General features: G+C 35.9%; 2 protein-coding genes and 1 non-coding gene across 4 annotated transcripts; 2 read left to right on the top strand and 1 right to left on the bottom strand.

The window, feature by feature from the left end:
* Positions 1 to 12,843: 12,843 nt before the first annotated feature.
* On the top strand, positions 12,844 to 19,899 carry ATPOT1B (Nucleic acid-binding, OB-fold-like protein). 2 transcript variants are annotated; one of them, XM_039039049.2, is made up of 10 exons: positions 12,844 to 13,183; positions 14,255 to 14,391; positions 14,982 to 15,171; positions 15,472 to 15,536; positions 15,785 to 15,873; positions 17,134 to 17,409; positions 17,514 to 17,590; positions 17,733 to 17,791; positions 18,357 to 18,509; positions 19,321 to 19,899. In XM_039039049.2, exons 1-10 carry the CDS (start codon positions 13,060 to 13,062, stop codon positions 19,531 to 19,533), a joined length of 1,383 nt encoding a protein of 460 aa, XP_038894977.1. In that variant the 5' UTR covers positions 12,844 to 13,059; the 3' UTR covers positions 19,534 to 19,899. The 2 variants fall into 2 exon arrangements, with proteins under 2 accessions (XP_038894977.1, XP_038894978.1); XM_039039050.2 differs by having other exon boundaries at positions 12,965 to 13,183; positions 14,942 to 15,171.
* LOC120084308 (small nucleolar RNA snoR113) lies at positions 13,368 to 13,464 on the top strand. The gene has a single exon (XR_005483671.1). It is a non-coding gene; the product is annotated as a small nucleolar RNA snoR113 (small nucleolar RNA).
* Positions 19,900 to 20,675: 776 nt separating the features above from the next.
* On the bottom strand, positions 20,676 to 24,991 carry EBS5 (HCP-like superfamily protein). Its single transcript, XM_039039069.2, has 6 exons — positions 24,304 to 24,991; positions 23,601 to 24,089; positions 22,648 to 22,863; positions 21,819 to 22,142; positions 21,480 to 21,722; positions 20,676 to 21,132 (listed from the first exon to the last, which is right to left on the bottom strand). Exons 1-6 carry the CDS (start codon positions 24,838 to 24,840, stop codon positions 20,899 to 20,901), a joined length of 2,043 nt encoding a protein of 680 aa, XP_038894997.1. The 5' UTR covers positions 24,841 to 24,991; the 3' UTR covers positions 20,676 to 20,898.
* Between the last annotated feature and the right edge of the window lie 1,733 nt (positions 24,992 to 26,724).

Genomic DNA, 26,724 nt, shown 5'->3' with positions numbered 1-26,724 from the left:
GAGAATACCAAGGTAATCTTGTGGTGGTGTCTAGTTCTGTTCAAGGATCGAGTTTTACTCGTTGGTGTTCAAGGAAGTTCGAGTTTGATCGAGGGAAATACGTCAAGAAAAAGTTCTTCAAAGGTATTGTTTTCTCGATCCCTTGTATTTATTTTAAGAAGCATGCTATAATTTATCTTTAATGCATAATTGTTTCTGTATGATTGTAAATGTTTATGTTCTTTCATAATAGAGTTTGGAACGATCTGCTTCCACTCACAAGTCCTCTATAACTAGAGTTCCTTCAATTGGTATTAGAGTCAGGTTGTTCTGATTTCCAAATTCCATTGCTGTATTGAATTTTATTTACAGTCTTTGTGGGTTTTATGAATTCTGCAATGCGTTTAAGAGCTAAGTGTGGTTGTGGATGTTGTTGGGATAATTGCCTCTGTTTAAAGTACATTTACAAAAGTTAATTTGTAAGGGCCCCTATGTTTTTGGGCATAATTAACTTGCAATCGAGTCTGTATTCGTATTTTGTTTGTTTGAGTCGTTCATGATGAAGCTTCAGATGCAAGGAGTTGTTGTTTGCTTCGAGGGAGAAGATGAATAGTTAGTCTCATCGTGTAGCCCAAGCTAAACGATCGTTTAGATTTGGTTATGCGATCATGTAGAAAAGTAGTATTTGCTAAACGATCACATAGATAATGCTATGCGATCGAGTAAAAAGTTTACTCGATCGTGTTGCGTTGGCTACTCGATCGCATAGACGCTTGGGGTAAACGATCGCAAAGTATATGATACTCGACGCATGGCATGCACGCTAAACGATTGTGTAGGCTAGCATGCTCATCGCATAGTTACTAGCTACACGATCACTCGATATACGATACTTGATGATTGCTACTCAATCATGTAGATAATCATGCTCATTGCATAGTCGTTGGTTGCACGATCGCATGGCATGCGTTACTCGATGTGCGCTGCATGATTGCATGGACTTTCATGCTCATCGCATAATCCTTAGCCACGCGATCAATGCTACATGATCATTTTACTCGATGAGCGTTACTCGACAATTTGAAGGAGATGCTACACGATCAAGTGACGAGGCTTCGCCCAGGAGGTTCAAGACCCAGTTCTTCTGTTTGTACCAGTTGACTCGATTCTTTTGTAATAATTAGCTTTTAATTTCCTATTTTAAGGCATATTATCCCGGTCCATCAATTTTTATTAAATGTACATGTGATGTATGTTTAATTATATGCCATAATGTATATCATATAGTTTTAAAACCCACTGTAGGTTATGTATTTTATTCATGCATCATCTTTATATTGTAAGTGTTATAATATAGTAGTTTGCATGATTAAATTACTTAAAGCATGCTCATGCATCATATAATGTAAGAGTCATAATATATGCATACATCATCTTTATTATAATTGTTATAATATAAGGATGTATATTGGCATGTATGCTTAGTTCACTACTTGTTATATAAAAGTTATATATTAGAAATGAATGAACATTACATGAAGTATGACACTTAGGTTAATTTATAAAAGTTATAAATACCTTGTGGATGTCTAGCTTAGCAATGTGGTTGGTTTTAGTTGTTTCATTTTTTTATAAGTGTTATAATTAATGAAATTAGAATTAAAATCAATAAGAAAGAGTTGCATGCAAACTTAGGCTTTAATCATGTTTTAAAAGAGTTTTAAAATTTGATTGAGATAGACCTAAGATCACAATTCTAATGAGATTAGATACCTAAGTTTAATCTTTTAATTCGGTTTAATAGGATTAATTTGACCAACAAAATATTAAATATGTACCAAATCTATCTATAAGGGACCTTTTGGCTAAGGCTGGGGTACTTAAGTCGATGAAAACGACGCACCCCTACCTGAGAGCCTATCTAGAAAGGTGAATTAGATAGATTTGTTACATGCATGCAAATTTGATGATAGTCTGTTAAAGTGTTTAATAAGACTTGAATCAAACTTGTTTAATCATCAAACGCAAGTGTTGTTTTTTAGAAAATTAAACATCCACTTAAATAAAATTAGTAGCTCTAAGTTAATAAATCCCTAGGTAGAACATTCAGTGGGAGGTAATTGGGGTATATGATACTTTACTTTACCTCTACATGTTTCTTCCTAAATAGTTCACACCGTTAAATCTATCCTCGGCCTTGAGGTACCCTGGGAGTGTCCCCCTAAAGGATGACATTTGGGTAGGTCAATACTAAGGTGAGTGGAGAGAATGTTCATAGTAAGTGGGAATGGGATGTGTGACAACAAATCCCTCGGTCTCTCTCATTAGGTTGGATAAAGTTTTCGTGCATCACCTCGAGGCACCCTGGGAGTGTCCCCCTAAAAGATGGTTGTATTTGCACAACTCTTTATCTGATCTCCAGAAATGGATAGGGTTGCTTTAGTCTCTTGTCCTAATATGCTTTTTCCCTACGATGGGCACATTAGGGCAGGACTTTATGGCCTAAAATGAGGGGTTACACTTACACAGAACTGTTAAGGATGTTAACAAATTCTGGACCGAACAATGGTGACTGTTATATTCAATTACAAGGAGTTGTTTCTATCTAATGGTTGAGATTTTCTCATTCCAATGAAGGGGCACTTGATCACCCCGACGGTGACTTTTGTCCTGCCTCACTCTGGCATCATTGCAAAATAGATGTCACTTAAGGTATAATAGAACTTTTTGCTAAAACTTAATTGGTGTTAAATGTGGTAATGCAAGTAGACTCATTAAGGTTTTTCTTTTTTTAGTAACTTTTAATGGCTACGACTACTCTTGCTTTATTAGCTGGCGATAAACTGATTGGCGAGAACACAATTAACACGATACTTATCATCGATAACTTAAGGTTTGTCCTTATGGAGGATTGTCCTCTTATTCCACCTCCCAACGCCACTCGAAATGTTTGAGAGGCGTACGAGCTAGACACGGGTGAAGAGAAGGCCCGAGCATATATCTTGGCCAGCCTTAACGATGTTTTGGCCAAGAAGCATGAGTCAATGATCATTACATGCGGGATCATAGAGTCCCTGTGGGAATGTTCGGATAACCGTTCACACAGCTCAGGCATGACACTCTTAAGTTCATCTTCAACTCTAAGATGAAGGAGGATACATCTGTTCGTGAACATGTTCTGAACATGATGGTCCACTTTAACGTGGCAGAGATGAACAGGTCGAGCATTGATGAGGCCAGCCAAGTTAGCATAATTCTGGAGTCGTTACTAGAAAACTTCCTTCACTTTGTTAGCAATGATGTTCTGAACAATGTTGTCTTACAACTCTACTGAATGAGTTGCAGACTTTCCAATCTTTGTTGAAAAGCAAGGAAAATAAGGTTGGTGAGGTAAATGTTGCTTCATCATCCAAAAAGTTCCACCGAGGTTTGACCTTTGGAACTAAGTTTGCATTTTCTTCCGATACTAGTAAGTGGAAGAAGAAGAAGGGTCGTAAAGGGAAGGCGCCTGCTAACCCACAACCTGTCGCTCCGCGGGGTAGGCAACCAGTGTGGGTTGAAAAGGAAAACGTTTCAATTGCAACTAGGATGGACACTGGAAGCAGACTTACCCACGTTATTTGGCTGAGAAGAAAAAGGCCAAACAAGGTAAATACAATTCACTGGTTTTGGAGACTTGTTTAGTGGAGAATGATGATTCTACCTGGATTATAGACTCTAGAGCCACTAACCATGTTTGTAGGAAATTAGTCCCTGGCAGCATCTTGGTGTTGGTGAGATGGCGATGCGAGTTGGAACCGACACGTCATCTTAGTTGTGGCAGTGGGAGATCTCCGGTTGACTTTACATAATAGGTTTATCATTTTGAATCATGTGTATGTAGTTCCCGAGTTAAAAAAGAATTGAATTTATGTAAATTTGTTGCTTGAATGTAATTATTCAATATATTTTTCTGTTAATAAAGTGTTTATTATAAAATATGGTGTTGATATATGTTCGGCTCAACTAGAAAATAATTTGTATGTGTTAAGGTCGTTAGCAACAAATTTCCTTCATAACATAGAGATGTTTAAAAATACCGTAACTAAAAAAAATGACTTAAAGTTTCTCCTCAAGAAAATGCCCAACTTTGGCACCTACGTTTAGGGCACATTAATCTCAATAGGATTGAGAAGTTGGTAAAGAACGGACTTCTAAACGAGTTAGAAGAAAATTCATTACTTGTGTGCGAGTCATGCCTTGAAGGAAAAATGACTAAAAGACCTTTTACTGGAAAATGTTATAGGGCCAAAGAGCCTCTAGAGTTAGTGCATTCAAACCTTTGTGGTTCAATAAATGGCGAGCTAGGGGAGGCTATGAATACTTCATCACTTTTACTTATGATTATTTGAGGTATGGGTATGTTTATTTAATACAACATAAGTCTGAATCCTTTGAAAAGTTCAAAGAGTTCAAGGCTGAAGTTGAAAATGCATTAAGTAAAACGATTAAAATGCTTCGATTTGATCGAGGTAGAGAGTTTTTGGATTCAACATTCCATAACAATTTGATAGAACATAAAATCATTTCCCAACTCTCAGTACCTTGTACACCATAACAAAATGGTGTATCGAAGAGGAGAAATCGAAACCCAGTTGGACATGGTTCGGTCGATGATGAGTTTCGTTTCCTTACCGGACTCGTTTTGGGGTTTTGCAATAGAGATCGCAACTTACATTCTAATACATTCCCTCCAAAAGTGTTGCCAGAACACCTTTGGAGTTGTGGAATGGGCGTAAAGCTAGTTTATGTCATTTTCACATCTGGGGTTGCTCGAGACATGTGCTTGAGGCTAATCCTAAGAAATTAGAATACGTTCGAGGCTGTGCCTATTTGTAGGCTAACCCAAATGGACATGGGGGGATTGTTTTTATGATCCTAAGGAAAACAAAGTGTTTGTATCGACAAACGCTACTTTTCTTTGGTGGATCATATAAGGGAGCACAGTCCTAGAAGCAAAATCATGTTGAATGAGCTTTTCAAAGAAACTACTGAGTCTTCAACAAGAGTTGTTGAAGAGCCTACTACCTCAATAAGAGTTGTTGACGTAGGTTCATCTAGTAGGTTAAATCCGTCTCAAGAGTTAAGGGAACCTCGACATAATGGGAGGGTTGTGAACCCACCTATTTACTATATGGGTTTAACTAAAATCCTAGCTATGGTAGCTGATGGCGAGGTTGAGGATCCGTTGTCTTACAACAAGGCAATGGAGGATGTTGACAAAAATGAATGGGTCAAAGCCATGGATCTCGAGATGGAGTCTATGTACTTCAACTCAATTTGGGATCTTGTAGATCAACTTGATGAGGTTAAACCTATAGGTTGTAAATGGATCTACAAGAGGAAACGAGGTGTCTATGGGAAAGTGCAAACCTTCTAGGATAGACTGGTGGTAGAGAGTTATACCCAGGTAGAGGGAGTCGACTATGAGGATACTTTCTTACTTGTTGCCATGCTTAAGTCTATCCGCATCCTCCTATCCATTGCCTCATATTATGACTATGAGATATGGCAAATGGATGTCAAGACTGCTTTTCTGAATGGCAATCTTGAAGAGACCATTTATATGGTGCAACCTGAGGGATTCATATCCCAAGATCAAGAGCAAAAGGTTTGCAAGCTAAATCGGTCCATTTATGGACTGAAACAGGCATCTCGATCTTGAAACATAAGGTTTGATACTGTGATCAAATCTAATGGATTTGATCAAAACATTGATGATCCTCGTGTCTACAAGAAAATCATCAGCAGTTCAGTAATTTTTCTAGTGTTGTATGTAGACAATATCTTACTCATTGCAATGATGTAGGCTTACTGATTCGTTGTGAATATGATGAAATAATGATGTGTATTGTGATGGTGGTGTATGCGTTTCACATGCAAGTTTTCCTAGTAAAATCCAAGTATAAATCCTATTAGGTTGCCTGGTAAGCCCAGGGTCGAACACAGAGACTATGGAGACAGTATGCGACGGTAAATTCTGATTCCCTTGCGGTGACAAACAAAACAATAAGTTGGACAGTATGTTTGTTTAAAGTATAAATTCTATGTGGCGGAATTGAGAAAAGAGTCAATAACAGCGAAAGTTACAATGAGTATGCGGGGAACGGGTTGAGAAAGGATTTAGCTAACACTTCCTATGATTGCGTTCAAGTTATGCGATCATGCTACACACATACAACAGCTGGTCATCTCTCAATGCAAATGCTATAGCTCTTAATTTTAGGACGCATTCGATGTATACGATGATGTCTATAGGACTTATGTCTAAGCCTCTATTCTTGTCTATGTGATGATGAATGACACACACATACACAAGGCGACCGCATACTATCATATCCTATTTCTAGGGTGCATGTGATGCATGTTAGCAAACAGAACTTATCTCTAAGTTTCTATCTCTTGCTTATACGGTTCTAATCTGACTTTCTCAAGCCTAGATTCTAACCTAGCTCTCTCAAGTCTAGGTTCTTTCTTTAGACTCTCCCTCAAGTATCTTTAAAGGGGTGATAGACGCATACATAAGACAAGATGATCGCATAAAATGAAGATCTTAGGTCATGCTAGCTAAGCTTCTCAACCCATTCGCAAGTTTAGGTACTCATGCATAATGTAAAGAGAGTGAACAAATGTAGAGATGCAAATTCCATTTAATAAATAAAATCAGAATACAGAATGATAATGGAAAGTAGGGATAATGAGCCTGGTAGCAATGTCTTGCTTCTCGAGGCTTTTACACTGTGTTTTTCTCTACTCTGCCCAAAAGAATGTTATTGCTTTCGCAAGAGTCAGCCCTCTCTCTATTCTCAATGCTTCCCAGCACTCTCTCGAGCTAACCAGGAACGATTTTCCGGTGCCGTCCCTCTTCGCTCGCCTCTGCCTTCTAAGTACAAAAAATTACAGATTACGTCTATTATCTCTATGTATATGGTGAACGAGAACTCCAAAATTCTAAATTGCTGAACTGGAACCCCTTTAACAAAGGTGGCTTTTGGTATTTATAGAGCTTCAGGGTGAAAAGCTTTTTTCTCAAATGATTGTACTGATGGGATGTCATTAAATCTCTATCCGATGCGCCAATTAATTGTCACCGAAAAGTTGAGCGTACTTGCTACAGTGTGTCGTTAATGGCTTGTCAACTAAATTTGGATTCGACCGTCATCAACTTTCTGTCCCATCGTGATTTATTAAGCTTTCACTTTGATCGCCGTCTCTATGCAACCACCTTCTTAAGAAGATCTTCGCGAACGCATACGATCGCATAGCTTTGCAGTCACAATCTTTTAATGCGCTTGGACGCTGAATTCCTTGGATAGCAATTTTGCCTTGTGCCAATGCATTTTCTTGCATAAAATACGTAAATTAGCTGCTTTAATGCGATGGGCACATGCGATCGCAATGTTTTCAACTTAATGCTTCACGATTTTTCATATTTTTACCGTCGCAATCCTACATTGTTTTATATCTTTGTGTTGTAATAACGTGCATTTCTGCCCGTTATCACTTACTGACTTCAGTTAAGAATTGGCTAGCGACCCAATTCCAAATGAAAGATTTGGGAGAGGTTCAGTTTGTTCTTGGGATTCAAATCTTTTGGGATCAAAAGAACAAAATGCTAGCACTGTCTTAGGCATTGTACATTGACAAGATGTTGATCAAGTACTCGATGCAGAACTTCAAGAGCGGCCTATTGCCTTTTCGGCATGGAGTTACATTATCTAAGGAACAACATCCTAAGACACCTCAAGAGGTTGAGGAAATGAGAGGGTCCCCTATGCATCTGTTGTAGGCAGTTTGATGTATGCGATGTTATGTACCAGACCTGACATCTGCTATGCTGTGAGGGTAGTCAGTAGATATTAGTCTAATCCAGGACAGGTCATTGGACAGCCGTCAAGAACATCCTCAAGTATCCATGGAGAACGAGGGACTACATGCTTGTGTATGGTTCTAAGGATTTGATCCTTAAAGGATACATAGACTCTGATTTTCAGACTAATAAGGATTCCCTGAAATCCACTTTAGGATCAGTATTCACTCTCAACAGAGGGGTTGTAGTTTGGCGAAGCACCAAGCAGGGGTGTATCGCTGACTCCACCATGGAGGCCGAGTATTTATCTGGAAGCTGTTCCAGACATGTCTCGGCCCATCACCCTTTATTGTGATAATAGTGGTGCTGTGGCGAATTCCCGTGAGCCTCGGAGTCATAAGCGCAACAAGCACATTGAGCGGAAATACCATCTCATTCGAGAGATTGTGCATCAAGGGGACGTGATTTTCACAAAGATAGCTTTGGAGCACAACGTTGCTGACCCATTTATGAAGGCCCTCACAACTACGGTGTTTGAAGGTCACCTGCAAAGTATGGGTCTATGGGACAAACCACGGTTGGACTAGGGCAAATGGAAGATCTTGTACTGGGCGTTTGTGCCCTAGTTTATTGTTTTGTGTACTTGTAATTAGATTATCTTGTACACCCCACTAGCTTTAGAACAAGTGGGAGATTGTTGGGGTTGATGCCCTAAATCTCATAGGGTTCTGTAGTTTGTAAACACTTGTATGAACAAACATTTCGTGATTTATCATATATGATATTTTATTCACTTCAATCTATGCAATATGAGATATTTTAATTGTATTAACCACAAACCAATAAACTAAGATCCATAGTTATCATTGTAAATTAAACATGTATGTGGAGACATACAAGTGGATCATATTCTAAGTGATAACCTAAATGGTCTGTATTATATGGATAAGGAAGGATACCTTATCCTGGTGACACTACGAGTATGACCCGCTTTGTAGGTGTTACAAATGTTGTAAAGTGCTACAAATGATCTGATCCTAATCATTCATGTATTAAACATGCGAGCGGGGATATTCTATACAAAAGAGTTTGTATAAGACCAGACCACAAAATGTTTAGTCTCGTTATATAACACCGTTCATAATTAAGACTTTCATTTCACTAGAATGACCATAGGTAACATGACCTTAATTCTAAATAAGTTGTGAACTCCTGCCTATGAAGGCGGTCTTTTGATTTGTATGGGTGAAAGTGGCTAGATCATCGACTCAATAAACCTACCACTTTGGGGATTCGTCTAATTGGGGAGCTGGGAACTCAGCTACACAAGATGAAATTTACTCTTTCCCCGATGCAGGGGTAAGTAGATAAATTGCTCCTTTAAGAGTTGATTCCGGGGCTTGAACAATGTGGCGCCCCATCTTCTCTTAGCCCGAAAAAGGGTTTAGTCATAATGAGACTATGATCTATTGTTCATTAGAGGAGTCAATGGTACTTAAGGAGTTAGATGTAACTACAGGGGCAAAATGGTAATTTGGCTTAGCTGTACTTACGAGCAATTTGCAAAGGTCCATCGTACTGTTGATTGGTTATATCCAATGGTCACAAAAATATATATGTAATGTGAAAAGTGCAACTGTCGGTATTTAATGGAGTGTCCGGCAATTAACGGATGTTGGATAATGTGATTAAAGAGTTTAGTCAGTTATTCATGTACAGTTGGAGCTTCAAGTTATAGGTCAGGTCCCCTTGGTAGCTCAATGGATTCAAGTTGAGAATCAGTTTTTGGGTTAATTTGAAATGTTCAAATTAACAAGAGGAAATTTGATTATATATGATATAATTAAATTAATTTAATTATATATGATATAATTGATATGATGTATTTGATACATTATTATTTAATTAGAGGAATTAGTATAAATATGATTTATATTAAATGCCATAAAATAGAAAATGAACTATGGTTTATATGTTACATATGATGTAATATTAAAACTATAGGTTATAAATATAATATGATAAGTTAGTTATTGTATTTATTTATAATTTATTAATTATGAGATAATTAAATTTCTTTTTCTCTAGTAACCACCCTTAGTAGGTGGTTAGACGGTTCTATGGCTAAATGGGATAAAGAAGAAAAATTATTTTTCTAATCATTCAATGAAAAAAAGTTATCTTTTTCGCCATCAAATGACTACATGATTGACTATCGAGTTTACTATATGATGGTAGTCTTTACCAAACGATCAAGCGTCAAGTCTATGCAATAGACCTTCATCTTCTACACGATTGTATCATCGTTTACTCGATCGTCTCCTCCTCCTCCATTCCTCATTCCCTCTATCCAGAATTAGCCAGAGCCCACAACTTCAAGATTTTCACACCGAGAATACAAGGTAATCTTGTGGTGGTGTCTAGTTCTGTTCAAGGATTGAGTTTTACTCGATTGTGTTCGAGGAAGTTCGAGTTGATCATTGCTTTCGAGTTTGATCGAGAGAAATACGTGAAGAAAGAGTTCTTCAAATATATTTTTTTCTTGATCCCCTGTATTTATTTCAAGAAACATACTGTAATTTATCTTTAATGCATAATCGTTTCTGTATGATTGTAAATACTTATGTTCTTTCACAATAGAGTTTGGAACGATCCGCTTCCACTCACAGATCCTCTATAATTAGAGTTCCTTCAATTCTCAGTAAGAACATATATTTCTTCTAATCAAGTTCTCTCTCTCCCAAAAAAAAAAAAAAAAAGCAAAGCCCACACATCTTACTAATTCTCAACCCGTAAGAAAAATATAGAGGATTACCTCTTGGTGGTGGCCATTTTGGATTATTATACTTATTTGTAATCAAGAGGAGATTTCATGGCTGTTCGATGAGGATTATCGTGAAAAATCAGTTCTTCAACGGTAAGTATATTTCTAACCTTAATCCTCCTTTAGAAGCATGCTGCAAAATATTCTCTGTAATTTGTATAATTTGAGATCTCTGTATTTTTAATTTTATGAGATTTGAGAATTAAGACCGACCTCGCTTCCGCTATCGATCTCCAGTCCTTCAGGGACTCATTGTTCGAGACCCGGAGTCAACACTTAAAAGAACAACCTATATACTATCCCTATAATTGGGTAGGAGTGAATTCCATCTTGTAGGACTATGTCCCCAACTATCTACCCGGTCTTATCTCTAAAATGTGAGGCTTATTGAGTCGACAAACTCGGACCACTCTCACCCGAGCAGATTAAAGGATAATCTCGAATAAGTAGAAGTTATAGTTAGCTCATGATTAAGATCGAGTTACCTAGGTCATCCCATTGAAATAGTCTGTTGTAACAGTAAATGACATCATAAAGTAAAAGTGTCTATTTCGCGATCTGATCTTATGCAAACTCATTGCATAAGATGCCTCCACTCGCATATCTTCACATGAACAATTTAGGATCACACGTTTGTATCAGATACAAAGTAGGCCGCATCCATAGTGTCCCCAAGACAAGGTACCTAGCCTTATGCTTGTACTATAGACTATTTTGGCTATTTACTCGAACTTGATCCACTTTTATGTCTCCACATATAGTTCAAGTATTCATGTAATAGCCAATTATTCTTAGTTTATTGAATTGAGTTTTTCAAGTGTAATTCACATATTCAATAACATCTTCACTGAGTAAACCTCAATAATAATTTTATTGAAAAAAATAGAATATGTTTATTGTTTATAAACCACGAGTTTTAGGACATAAAATCCAACATTTACAAGTGTTATAACAATTACAAAGTGGGTCGCAACCACAGTGTCACCGACATAAGACACAAAACCTTATCCATATCTACAAACTATTTAGGTTATTACTTAAACAAGATCAGTTACACAATAACCTCAAATCTTTCTTTAGTGGATTATTGCATAAAATAACCAACCATTATTTCAGATAACATATTAATTACGAGATTTTAGGACATACATCCCAATAGAGACTATCTCTTTCTTAAACTTAGGCTCCCCTTAAGTATGTGAATATCGGTGTTGAAATACTTAGGCACCCTTTAAATATGTGAGACTCATTCTCACTTGATGATATCTTTTTTTCTACTTGTGAACTCTCTTCACACGAGAAATTAGGCTTTCCCTAAGTTTTAAGATCTTCTTTCTCAGATGAAAGACACCTTAGGCTCCCCATAAGACTGAAAAATCCTTCTCGTTAAACAAAGTTTTAAGCTCCCCCTAAGACCAATCAAACTTTTGTAAATGCAACAGAAACTAATGAAGAATACACCGCCACAAATAATTTAAAGAACTTATTATGTAAGAATTTAATCTCTACACAATGGTCTTACAAACAATAGATGCAGCAATCGTAGCACAAGAACAACGACATGATGGAAAATATTCCCACATAAAATCGTTAGCTACAAAAAAGGAAAACATTTCAAACAAAATAATTTACAGAATAAGTTAAACAAAGAAAGAAATAATATGCAGGTTTGACAATTAGAAGAACAACATCTGAGACAAGGTCCACCAGATATAAAAACAGAGACAACTCCTAAAAACCCAAGAAATTAATGCCAAGAACTTAAAAAAATATATTTAGCCAATGTCATATTTATAACACTTGTGATTGGTGATGTTAGTTTAAGTATTGGTTTAAATACTACTTTGGTCATTGTACTTTTAATTTTAGTTCATTTTAGTATTTGTACTTTCAAAATATTCATTTTGGTTACCACATTTTCAACTTTAATTCATTTTGGTCCTTATATAAAAAGTGATCATTTTGGTCTCTTATTTTTCACTTTTATTCCTTGTTTTAAAAGATTAAAATGGTCATTTTTTAAAAATTTAAAGATCAGAATGAATCAAAGTTGAAAGTATAAGGACCACGATGAATATTTTGAAAAATAGGAATCAAAATGGAAAAAAATTGAAAATATAATGGCTAAAATGGACACTTTCAAAGTAGGAGACTAAAACAAATTAATCCAAAAATATAGAATCCAAAATAATATTTAAACATTTATCTGTTTTGTCGTGTGGCTTGTGTTGTACTCAAAAAGGAAAAAAAAAAAAAAAAAAAAAAACCACAGTGGTCGCTAAAGCAAAGCGGGAAAATACAGCGGGAAAAATATGGATGGGCGTAGTGTAGCATAAAACCCTAAACCGGAAGGTTTGTGAGGGTTTAGGGAATTGCTCGCAAGGTCCGAAACTTGGGGCTCACAGAGATGGGGAGCAGCGACGACTATAAATTCATGGAGATTAGAGATGCTATTGCCTCCATAAACCAGAAGGTTAACCTTATTGGCGTTATCATCGAGTTTGGTTTCCCCAGGCGAACTAAGGGCACTGGTATTTTTTTCTCTCTTTCCTCTATTCCATGCCGTATAGATAGGTTTTGTTTCTGCGATTCACTCCTTTGAAATTGTTAGCAGTTTCATTTCTTATTCTGAAGCATGTTTTTTTTTAAAAGTAAAATCTGAGCATCTCGTATTTTGATATCATCGATCTCATGGTTTTGCGTGTAATAAGTTACTGGCAATGATGAATCAAAGGCCGGACTTACGGCTGCTTCCGTTTGGACGGTAGTAGATTGACGATATGTCTGCAGTAAGGTGTTTTTCCTGAGCCAGTTCTTGTAAATTTCTCTTGAATAGCAGATGTATTGTGGCGGAAGTAGGAGTGTTCTTACATTGTTGTCTAGTTGATCTCAAGTGCATGCTTTGTCATAATCTACTGTCACTTTGGTTTATTTTATCTTTGTCTTATCAAGTACTGGTGATCTATTTATTGGGTACTATTATCGGTCTTCAAGTAAAATTTTAAGATTGAAAATGAGGAAGATTAAAGTTCACCCTAATGGGAAGATATGGACCACTGTAATGACTTCTATGTTGAACTCTTCCAGCTTGTAGTTTAATATGTACCAGGACATCACATTGACCTATTTGATCTATATTTTCTCTGTTCAGTAGATTATCTTGTGTATTTGTGTTTGATGGTTTCTGTTAGAAACTTAGAATGGTGGAATTTTGTTTGTTTGCCATATACGAAGGTTCCCAGTAGTTTCCATAGATATACTGGTAGGACTAGCATGTTGAGTCACTTATACGTAGTTAGATTTTGACTTGACCAGCTGACCCATATATGGGAGCTCAAGAAATATGCCAAGGCTTGACTATCCAAATACTGTGTGATGAATACATGCTTTAGACTCTGGATTTTTTTTCCCACTTGAAAGTCAAACTAATCTATACATGGCACATCATGTAACTCGGTCAATTAAATTCATTTTTGAATACTGGGTCATGTAAATCACACTTTTCATCATTTTGTATCTGTCTTGTAATTTCTTAAGTTTTGAGCCACAATTTGTTTCCTTAAGGTTCTGCCTACTTTGAGATCATTTATATACTTTTGCAGATTGCTTTTGCGCTGTAAAAATTGTTGACCAATCTCATAAAAGACCTGGAATTACTGCAAATATTTTTGCTGAAAGTTTGGAAAAGCTTCCCCATGTTGCTTCAGCAGGAGATATCATTGAACTTTCGCATGTTACGGTACTCAACAATTCTAATTCTTAGGAATATTTTATTTTAATGTTTTTTCTTGCATGTTTTGTTTATTTTTCTCTTTCAGTCTCTTGTTCAAACATATCTTTTTGTTTTCAAGTATCATTTATTTCTTTTAAGAAACTCTTGTTATCCTAACAACTTTGTGAAATTGCAATGAATGGAAAAAAATTGCAAAACAGAACGTGAATGGATGACCGTAGTTAGTTCACGCCAAAATCTATTGACTTGAGATTATTGACTATTCTAGAGGACATATTTTTTACAAGAATATTTTTGTGGATGGTATATACATAATTTTTCTGAAATATACATTTTCTACCCCTTATGTTGGCTTGACTCCTTATCCTCTTGTCATTTTGTCTTGTCAATTATGGTTGTTTCTACTGCCCAACAAATGAATAAAGGTACAAACTAGTTTTCTTGAAACATTTACCGGAAATGTTTGGTATTGGACGATTAAATGAATCTTCTTTTCTCCTTGAGCAGTTGAGCAATGTTATAGTTTTCTTTTCATTCCTATGGATCCAAATGATAGGTGGTCAATGACTATCTCAGAAATCAAGTGATAATTGCAGATGAAAACTCATCAGGGGGAAATATATGCTGTCTTCAATAAGAAGTTTTCTTCATTTGCTTTGTATGAAGGAAAAGATGGATTGGACTTTCTACCATATGATGTATCGCCAAAATTTCGATGCAGAGATCTCGATAAAAAGTTCATTTCGAGTCTGAGGGATTGGCTGGTTGGTTTTGAACTTGATGAAGGTCTGTCAATGAAGTGTTCAGTTTATAAACAACCAATTTAGCTTGCTGGCTTTCTTTTATTGTTCTTCATCCTAAGGAGTTACTTATAGTTCTTTCTCACAATAAATACAAAGAATATTAACTTAGAGATCAGAAATATAAAAAAATTGGTCAACAACAGCATCCCTCTGTTTAAGGGCACATGTTGGATGTATGTGTTTAAGGACACATGTTTATTAGCCAGTGTATATAAATCTTGAATATCAAACAGTTCGTGCATGACTTACTGAAAAACTTTTGAATTGTCCCCGAATTTTGTAGGATCAACCAACTTTTCATTTCTGAGAGATTTAAAGGAAAGCGAACATGTAAATTTGATCTGCAAGGTGAGGAATTATCTACGCATGATAATGTTTTTCAAGAATTCCACGGTATCCCTTTTTCTATCTGTTTTATCCATAGAGAAAAACTATTAACTTTTTTTTAACTCTTCCCTTCTGCTTTGTTAAGTAAGGTAACTGATTCTCTTAACAATATCCTTAAAAGTGATATGACACGCATCCTATTCTAGCTCAGTTAGTCTAACTCCCTCTCTCTCTCTCTCTCTCTCACTCTTTCTCTCACACACACAAAGATTGTCTACATGTGTGAGGATGCTAATAATGGGACTCTGGCTTTTGTTTGGGATGGAACTGATGCTCCACCGATTAGCATTGACACAAAGTGAGTTCATCAAACTAATTTGTTTATAAAAGCATATCATGTCAGTTGGTTATAAAAGCATATCATGTCAGTTGGTTATACAACTATTGATAACTGCTGTAATTCATTTCCTGTGATGATGATGGTGGTAAGCGATTTCACATTAACAGTAAAGTGGTACCGTGTTGTTGCCTCTGTATAACATTTCCAAGGAAACAAAGAACCATATTTCCAAATCTTTGCAAAATAGTCTGGTTTTATACTATATTTTTCTGTACAATTTTAAATGTACCTGCCATACTAGAAGATAACATACAATAAAGGCTAAGAACATTTTTGGATGATCCTGAAGGATGTGGTTCTAGAAATCATTGCTACGCTGTAAACAATAGTCTCTTACAGAATCTTTATGGAGACAATTTTCAAACTCTACATTGGAAGGAGAGTCAACTTTGGGAAGTCTGGAATAGGTAGGGAGAAATCACACAAAGATTGTTTTTCTCGACTTGTTAACCTGTCAAATCTCGGAAGTACAGGCGTGAAAATGATTGGGATGGCTTTTATGTGAGTTATAATTTGGGGGTTTAAAGGAGCCTTTATGCTTTGAAGGTTGAATAATGGGTTCACCTCATCCTTTTAATTGAAGAGCACTGATCTGTTAAATACCAGGGCTGGTTTTGGAGAGTTGTCACTTCTGGAACCTCTACTCTCTCTTTGTTCCATCATATTATGGATGCTCCTTGGGCACGTCCTAAAGGCAAGGCTAAGTTTACTTGGAGTTGTAACGTCCCCAAAAAAGTTAGATTTCTAAATTTCATCCTTCTTCCTCTTTGTGTGTCCTTTGTCACAAAAGAGGAAGGAGTGAGCCTTTGTTGCCTGTTCCTTTGTAATGCTTGTTTGAAACAATTTTCTTCAAGTTGCCAATTTGGTGTACCAAACAGTTATTGCCGAGCAATAGAAGATTCTTTATACAAAGATCTGATTAGGGTACATCTTATATTTCAACCTCGAACTCAACAATTGTTTGTTCCATCAATTCCTCAAACAAAGAACTGATAAACCATCTTTATTTATGAATGCAAATAAAACTATAGTTGTACTTTCACGTGATCTTTACTCTTGAAGTCAAGATGTTTTATGATATTTATATGTATGTATGTATTCTCTTTCTCCCTTGTTCTTTCTTTGGCCGTGGGGAGGATATTAATTCTCATTACGTGAACTTACCTTTCATTGAAGTTGTATTATGTTGAACTTTGTTAATAATTAGGCATGACCCAGGTTGGCAATTGAAATTGATTATGTACATCACTCGGGACCATTGGTTTTGCCAAGAGATATATTATGTACATTACCTCCTGTTGGCTCTATCTTGAGGTTGATCTTTGACAAAGGAATTGAGAAGCAGAGTTTATCCATTCTCAATAATGGTAAATGGATGAAATTTACGAATGTCTTCTGTGAAATGCAAGTTGGATCTTTCCAAATTGTGGTGACAACATTTTCAAAGCTTCGTTATACATCGAATGAAGATAATGCCATACAGTTGCGCCAAAGGTTAACTTTCCATTATCTCATCTCAGATAAATAAAATACACGTTAGACTCTTGCTTCAATCTTTTACCCAATGGTTTTGATACATTATCATATCTAATTATTAGATCATACGAAGAGCGTTTAGCATCAATTTTGGGGAGAATTCCTTTTTGGAGCTTTCCTTCGCCTTCACCCATTACAGGTTTGGAGTTATATTTTCATGAAATTTTATTTTATTGCAATGGTTACTTTGATTTTGAGTTTTAACTGTTTCTGATTGATTAAAGTTCACTTGGAATTTTTTTTCTGGTGGCAATTTTCTGATTATCTCGTTCCTTTAACAGAGGTTGATTACAATAATGAACCGTTTGCCACATTGATGGATGTTTTGACATATTCAAAGGTACTGCATCTCTCTATTGCGTGGTGGTTGTTTGTTGGGAAGTTTCTGTTTCTTGATGGTTTATGTACTTTACGAAATTTTATATGTAGTGTCCTTGCATTTTTCAATGCAAGTCAATAATCCTCGGCACAATTTATCATGTGCTTGCTTGTTTTACATAATGGTGATACACTTGAATGGATGTTGAAGGTTTCATGAATGGTCTTTAGAATGAACGTGTGCTTACATATCTAGGTCTTATGTACTCTTTCAATTGCTTTAATGATCTATGTTCCTCCTCTGAGTTGGGCTGTTTACTGGGGCAGGTTTAAGTTTACATCTCATTTTAATATATTGTTTCTGTTGTGGCAATTTCCGATTCCATAATTAGATTAAATGGATGTATTCGAGAGAAAACTTGTTCTATCTCACATATTTAAAAATCCTTATTTATTTTTCTTGGTTATGCATTGGTTTTCCACACTAGTCACTTCCAGTGCATGCTATGTCCTCAGTCATCCTTGTTGCACCCGTTTTGCAAACTGCTTGACCTTATTTCTTGATCGATGAAGTTTTCTCTTGACAGGTGACTGCAAAATTCAAATGTATAGTTCGAGTGATAGCAATATATCCATTACAGGCCAAGGACTTCCGCTCTCCTGAAGGGATTTACCGGGTTAGGCTGTGCCTAGAAGATCCAACTGCAAGAATTCATGCCCTATTATATGCTGAAGATGGAGTAAGATTCCTTTTACCATTTAATACTACATACGTTCTGGGAATGTTTATTTTTCATTCACAAAGTATTTAGAAGAAAGGAAAGTGATGATCTGGTTCCTTATTATTCGCTTTTACTTTGTAATTTCCATTCTTAAAGAACTTAGAAGTAAATTGTGCAGCTGATTCCTTATTAGTGTTATTTACTGGCAAGGGACTCTTATATGAAATTTACTGCAATCTCTCCCAAGAATCCACCCCTAAATTCTTTACGAGAAGCACGGGAAGGCCTGTCTTATATGAAGTTTACTGGAATCTAACATAACTATAGCTAAGCCCTGTCAACTAAGCATGAGTTGATACAGATCAGTGTAACTTACTTTAGTGAACCATTATCCTAAAACTTCCACATACAGTAGTTTGTGGCACATTTCCCCTTTAAGCTATGTTATATTAAGACTCCGTTTTTCACTTTCAAGATGTGTTATAGTGAGACTCTGCTTGATCTATCAGAAAATGCACCCATCACTTGTGAAAAATCAAACTCACTCTTTTCTATTGTTTCCGACTTTTTCTTGGGTGAAGGATGGAAGAAATTGTATTTGTGGCACTAGACACTTAACAAACTTTCCATTGGAATATTTTATGACTAGCAATACATTTCTTGCATTGGTTGCAATGTAGTAGATGTTGTGCATTTCTTTCCCTTGGTTCGTGAAGATAATAATTCCCCAGAACATTGTGTTCATGCCTCCGTAGGGCTGTAGTAATGCGTTGTACTTATTGGTCCTCTTCTGATTGTGTTTTTCATGTTTGTCTTAATCTGGCTCAAGTACAAATTCTTTGGCGGCCATCCATCGATCGATGCTTTAACGAGGAAACGAAACAAGTTACTTGGGGTTTCAGCAAGTGAGAAAAATGAGGCCAGTACAAGAAATCCTCCATGGGTGCAGTGCTGCTTAAAATCTTATTACCTTAATAAACAAGATGCATGGGGAAGTAGACAGTACAGAATATTTGGCACTCGGCTGGTAGCAGAAGATTAATAGATGAAAAGTAGCTTGAGTTTGTGCATTTCAGATATCTATTGATAGCAAACAAGTGGAAGATAATGGTTCTATTTTGTTGAAAATGATGACAAGTGGCCGTACTGGGATAATTAACTTGCTTTTGGGACTTTTAGTTGTAATTATATGTTTACCATCAGAAAATGTATACATATTAGTTGTCACTACTTCAGCGACTATCTTTTTGCTTCTTTTATGGCCAAGGCAGTTACACAAGTTGACCATGTAATGTAATATTAAGATTCCTCATGATCCAGTTGAAATTATATTATATATACTGTATACATAATGGACATATGTACACTCATCGGTCTTAAATATAGCAGTCTTGCAGAGTTAAATAAACTAAGACTTGGTTTGAAATTGTAGTTGTTTTTGAAAAGATTGATGATACTTGTGTTTTAAGAAAAATCAATGGTAAAAAAAAGGTAAAATAATGTTTAGTAAATTTTAATTCGTGATTGGGAAAAACTAATTACCATATTTAATTTTATTATTTTTATTTTAATATTTAAATTGTAATTTATTATGATATTATTTTTTAAAAATCTATATGATCAGAATTGCAACTTTTTTTGTTTAGTCTAAATTGTTTGATAAAAGTATTTTAAACAATAATTGTTACAAGAAATTGAATCAATTCTTTAATTTGGAATGAGAAGTTAAGATGGGTAAACAAAAAGTGCTGAGTATTTGGAAAAAGATATAATAACGCTTTCCAAGCGGACTGAAGAAGACCCGCCTACTCTATTTCCTAACACAGTCTCTTTCGATGGGGAGCTGGAAAAGTTAAAATCTAATAACTTTTGTTCTAAACAAATATAAAAGTGATTTAGATATGACAAAGAAATTTTAGATATATAATCATTTTTTAAGCTTGCAATTACAATTCCAAACAGAACCCAGAAGTTGAGCGTTTGTAGCAATTAAGTCCTAAGAAAAAGCCAATTTGATCCGAAAGGTCAGAGGCCAACCCTACAAGTTGAAATTGCATAAAAATTTAACACCTTATGGAATTTCCATGTAAACAAGTTTAATTAGTAGTATCAGCAAAGGACAAAAGAGCTAGCTCATACAAATCTACAATGGAATTGCCACGTCAATAAATCACAAAAAAAAAATAAAAAAAATCTTTGTTTTCTATAATCGAGGTGATAAACATTTTGAAATCCTTCCTCTACTCTGTGTTGTAAAAGTCACAAGAACGCAAAAGCTCTTTCCTCTCTACGCAGTTGAGTTCTAATTTCCTGTACATAACGTTGCAGAAAAGATTCTCATACCTCATTGAAAAGTAAAAGATAAAAAAGAGCAGTGATCAATTCAATCAAAAGTACAGGTAATGATTTAATTTTGTGGAGGGACATGGTCATTTGGATGGAGTGGCACAGCCTCAGCAGCGGCAGCAGCTGCAGCCGCCCGAACAGCTGCATGCCTCCGTTGTCGCTCTCTAAGATATAGAACAGTGAGTAGGCAAGCAAATAGAGTTAAAATTGTTGCATTTCCTTCCTCCAACAGTACATCCTCTACCCATGCATCAATTTTTGGATACACTTCTGGCAACGAATCAATCACATGGACCTAATTACCATAAACACCCCCATTTGATCAGCATCTGGGTCGTTTATAATAAAGTAGTAAGAAAGTAAGAAATATAACAAAGTGATTTTGAAATTGTGAAAACTACTTTTATCATGTTTAAATCTCCCTGACCCACGCCTTTAGTCACTCAAAATCATTTTAATATTTAGTTTCACACTTCCAATCGCATTTTTTGTACTATAGAAATTTATTTTGAATGATTAAAAGTATTTTCGGAATGATTTTAACCATTTTGAAATTACTCCCAACATGCTAAAAATCTAATGTGTCTAGGAGCTAATGTACTCTTGCAGGAAAAGCAGTAAAAAGAGCAGTTTTGAACCCACCAGAAAACTGTCAGCATGATTCTTCCTTAACCACAAGCTTACTAGGGCCAGCTTGACAGGCAACCTGGCAGCTGGATCAAGTTCCAGAGCTTGGTCATAGTAACGCTTGGCTAGGTGAAGATCAAATGGAAGCCCCAGACCATGTTCATGCATGTAACCAAGGTTGAACATGGCTTGTGCATTTAGTTGGGATTTGGCATGCATGTATGCTTCCGCAGCACGATCATAATCTACGTCGGTTCCCTGAGCGGAAATGGAAATGTAGAAAGATGAAAATCTCAAAACATATGATTTTGAAACATTTGTGATTTAATAGAATCATGTACACTTAGCACATACCCGACCATAGTAATATGCGTCCCCAATCAGTAAAGCAGCATGTTCGTTGCCCTGCTCGGAAGCTTGCCACCATAGAGAATGAGCTCTCTGATGTCTTTCTGCATCCGTGCAAAAGCCAGATTCTCCCAGACACATGCTTTGTTCTCCATATTTGTCAAGTATCCATGCTGCATTGCTTTGTGCCACCTCATATCCTAGCTCAGCCATTCTTGCGTACAATAAGAATGCCTTGCCAATATCACTTTTCAGATATGATTCCAATGCCCATCTAGACAATGAACTCCAAGGCCCTCGTTCAGCAACTAATTTGTATAATGCACTAGCCTGAAACCGTTGAAACTTCAATTATTTACAGTATCTGTAGTCTGTCATGATTCCTGATAATAAGTTCAGATTTCTTTTGCTAAAACGTTTGCACCAGAAATACCAATTTAACCCAGGGTCACATAAGGAAATATAGAAGCAAGACATTTCACAATGCTTTCATTGTATATGAATAAGTTGAGAAACTTCTCAATAATTAGATCCCGAAATAAAACTTGAAACAATCAATTTGATAGTGAAAATAAGCTGCAAAGAAGTTCTCGAGAAAATATTCCTCAGAAATAGACAATAATGCAGACCAAACAAAAAGTCAAACCACGAGATTCAAAAGCCTCCTATGGGGGTCGGGTTCACAAGCCTCAAATGAAACCAACATGTTAAACATCCAAAGGTCAAAACAAAGTCAAAAGCCAATAGACAGGACAAATTCCTTTTTCATCGGGGTGGGGGAGACCTAAACATGAGCACAGTGAAAATGCTTTGTAATGTAGTTGAGTGAATTTACCATAGGAATATTCCTCTTGAGCCCAACACCAGTATGAAACATCTTTGCCAGCTGGTAGAATGCCTTTGGTTGTCCAGCATTTGCAGCCATTATAAAATGAGTACATGCCTTCTTCACATCTCTCTTTACTCCAATGCCTTTAAGATACATAACTCCTAGATTATAATGACCACCAGACTCCTCGTTTTCGGCAGCTTTCTCAAAGTACTCCTTGGCCTGTGTTAAAGAACGGCATGCAATGAAGACACATTATAAGCGATGTAGGTGGAATGAATTGAAGAGGAAAAAAAACGAAACAAGCAGTAATTCAGGTGCCATATCATCATATATCATATAAATCGACATTTAGAACATGAAAATATAAAGAAAAGGATAGCCATTCAAAAGATGCATTAAGAACTACCAAATCTAGCAACAACTGAGGGCAATATCTATCAGAGATTCAGAAGTGCAGTACTGCAAAAGAAAAGTAACAGTATGACGAAATACAGTTAAAACAATCCAAGTCTCTAAGATAAGAATGAAACTTCTGAGAATTTAGTATACTACTTTGAAAAGTCAATAGAGCAAGAGACTACCAGTTAAATTACACACCAGAAATACACACGTTTAAGGTAGGGTGACAACAATTGATAGGTAAGTGCAATGTGCAATTCAACTAATAGAAAAGAAAAATGAAAATAAGCTACCAGATTTATATGGGCACAAATGAACTTTAAAAACAATACAAAATCTTTCCAAAACAGTTCAACTTGCCGGTACGAATCAAATACACCAGTAAATCAACTAGTCCCTAATTCACTTAGGATGCAGGGAAAATATATCACCTGAGTTCTAGTGGGTTAAGTTAATGGTATCTAATTAAGACAGCTCCGTGGAAAAATTACAACAACATATGGAGACAGAAATTCAAAGTTTTAGTATTTGCAACAGAAACTAATGGGGAACCTTACCTTGGTATAGTTTTTCTCCACTCCATAACCCTTAACGTATAAATATCCCATGCCATTATAAGCAGTAAATGACGGCTGCTTGGATGCACGAGTCAGCCATTGAAGTGCCTTAGTATAATCCCTTTCGACTCCGGCCCCCCTTGCATATATCTCTCCAAGTAGTTCCATAGACTTCGGTTCACCTTTCTCCACGGCCTTGGAAAACCAGGACAATGCTTTAGCATGATCACGCCTCAACCCTCTAAGTCCAAAGTAGTAAAATAGTCCAATTCTATACATAGCTCCAGCATTACCCTTCTGCGCCTGATATTCCAAAATTTGGAAGTCCTCGTCCTCCTCTCCTCGAGACTTTCTCAAGGCCTGCTTGTTCTCTTCAGCACCATTATGGATCCTCACAGGTTCAATTACTGGAGAATCCTTGGAAACTAATAGACTATTAATGGCTACCTCTGCTAATTCAGCATAAAGCTTGACTGCTTTCTCATACATCTGCAACCAAGCAAGAATTACATAAAGAAAAGAATTTGGATGCATTCAAACTTCTGGAACAATAAATTTTTCATCAAGAATTCTTTTTTGTGAATTGTCCATTCGAACAAAACATATTCATATATGCCAACCAACAGATAAGACAACAAAATTCTTCAGTAACTAAACAGAATTCAATAACTAAAGTGCTCGGAGGGGCGGAGGTCGGACTTACTTCTTGCCTGAAGTAAATATAAGCAAGAGCCATCTTAGATTGTTTATTCCCTTCAGCGGCAAAATGGTGATACATAAACGCTTTAGCCTTATTAGTCTCCTTCATTATCCCCATTCCATACAATAACCCTAGAACCGATTGCGCGTGCGGATCCCCACTCTCCGCAGCAGCTTGATCAATATCCGCTACAGCATCCTCCATCAACCTCAGGTCACCGGAGCTAACCGCGGACATCATTTTCCCTAAAGCAGTGTAGTACAGATCGTCGGGCGCGTCGGAGGCGGGGGAATCCGGTTCAAAAATGGGGCGCCAAGAACCGGGGTCAAGCTCGAGGGCGGAGTTTTGAGATTCGGGTTCGCCGAACTCGTCCCACTCGGCGGAGTCGGAGTTGGCGGAATCGGAGGAGTCGTCCGGCGGGGCACCATCCTTGAGGTCATCTTGAGAGATGACGATGAGAAAGGGACGAGCGTTGATGAAGATAGAACATAGACATAAAATTAGGAAAATTAACTGAAGTCTACGAGTTTGCAGTTGCATTCTAATCTGAATTGGGATTGAGTTTTTGAAGAAGAAGAAGAAGAAGAAGAAGAAGAAGAAGGGCCTGTGGAATTACGAGAAAGATCCTGATGACCTGAGAATACATTCGACCCTTTGATGCAAAACTAGACGACGACGACGACATCCAGCGCTTACACGTCAGATACCATCATTGGTCCAATAAAACCTCGCCACGTAAGCTCAACTGTCCGGAAAATAGGTCCTCTACTAAGTTAAAACCTTTTTAAAATAGTTTTTTCTTCTTAATTATAAATTTGGTTCTTCTTCTAAAATGGTTAGAACTCGTCTTAGAATATGATAAAATCCAATAAATAGTCTTTTAGATTTGTTACAATTAAGCTTTGAATTTTTTTAATTTCATCGTTGGGTCATTATTTAATTTTTTTTAGTCTTTTTACTTTAAACAAAAAGTTATCAAACAAAACCTTCATTATTAATATAATTTACTCTTGAATTTTTAATTTGATTAATTACGTTGGTTGATATTATTATAATAACACTTTTAATTTATTAAAATTTTACATTTTTCTAAAATTTCGAATTAAATAATAATTTCAAAACATTTAGAAATTAAGGGTTTAATTTTACATTCGTATTCATGAGTTCCAAGTATATTTTTATTTCTTTTAATTGAAGTGACATTTAGAATTTATAATTTCAAAAGAAAAATGGGAAAATGAATTGATGTCGATACCAATATTAAAATTTTAATTTTACAAATATATCAATATCAATATAGGAGATTAATTGCAACCAATAACAAACTATCTTAATTAATTTACCAAATTAAAAGTTTAGAGTGTAATTATCACAAACCACACATTAAAAGATGATTGATCAAATTAAAAAATTTAGCAGTATAATTACAACATACTCCATATTTTAGGGATGATTTTGTAGGATCGGTATGACAATGTAGAGGAGTGAGTAGAGTTAATTTAAAACTAATTAGAAAAATTTCCTATCGTGGACCCAATTAAATAAATTAACAAACTTTTTACTAATAAGTAATTAAATAATAAATTTATACAAATAATTTCACTTTGAATTAAACAAAAAAGTAACCATCACACTTTAAAGCACAATTTTTAAATCATTGGTAAAGCATATATAAATTTAGGAACTATCAATCAAAATAAACATATATGAGCAATTCAATTTAAGAACAAAAATTACAAATAATTTCAAGCAATAAAATTTAATAATAAATTAATTGCAAAACTAAATAGTTGAGGGATATAAAAATTGACATCGAGAATTTTATAGTAGTTCGGCACAACCGGCCTACATCCACTTCCCAAGCTCCTTTGGGGTTTGTCACTCAAACTTGACTCTTTCCACAGCTTAGAGTCGAACCATTACAACGTTCTTTTTTTCAGGTGCAAGAACAAACCCGATCATTTCCACGGTTGAGGATCAAATCGTTACAATACTTTTGTTGTGGGTTCAAGAGTAACCCTTTAAAATAGATTTAGAAATGAACAATATGAGAAAAACTCTCTAAAAGAGTGGATCTATAAATTGTATCACTCAACAAATTAATCCTCACAATACAATAAACCTCTCAAGAATAAGATGAAAAGAAAAAAAATGAGAGCCTTGAGAGAATAACAATTTCGGCTTTGAGGATTGTAAAAATATGTAATTGTTATTATGATTGGGAGAAGAAGATGCGTTTAAATAAAGAGGAAAAATGATTGGAAATCACATTTTATTTGGATCATTGGATATTGGAAAAGAAAATTGAATGGTGGAGATTTAAAGCAACTAGTTGTTAGATACAACATAATATAATATATATTTTTTTAAATCATTTTCTTTTAAAACACAACAAAAAGTAAAAGTTCATCATATGCTCAATTA

Source organism: Benincasa hispida, chromosome 8 (assembly GCF_027475165.1).
Source record: "Benincasa hispida cultivar pf3 chromosome 8, pf3_genome.v1.1, whole genome shotgun sequence".
In the NCBI taxonomy this organism is placed as follows: domain Eukaryota; kingdom Viridiplantae; phylum Streptophyta; class Magnoliopsida; order Cucurbitales; family Cucurbitaceae; genus Benincasa; species Benincasa hispida.
Note: the sequence above shows the minus strand (reverse complement) of the source record. Positions and strands in the feature narration are given on the sequence as shown.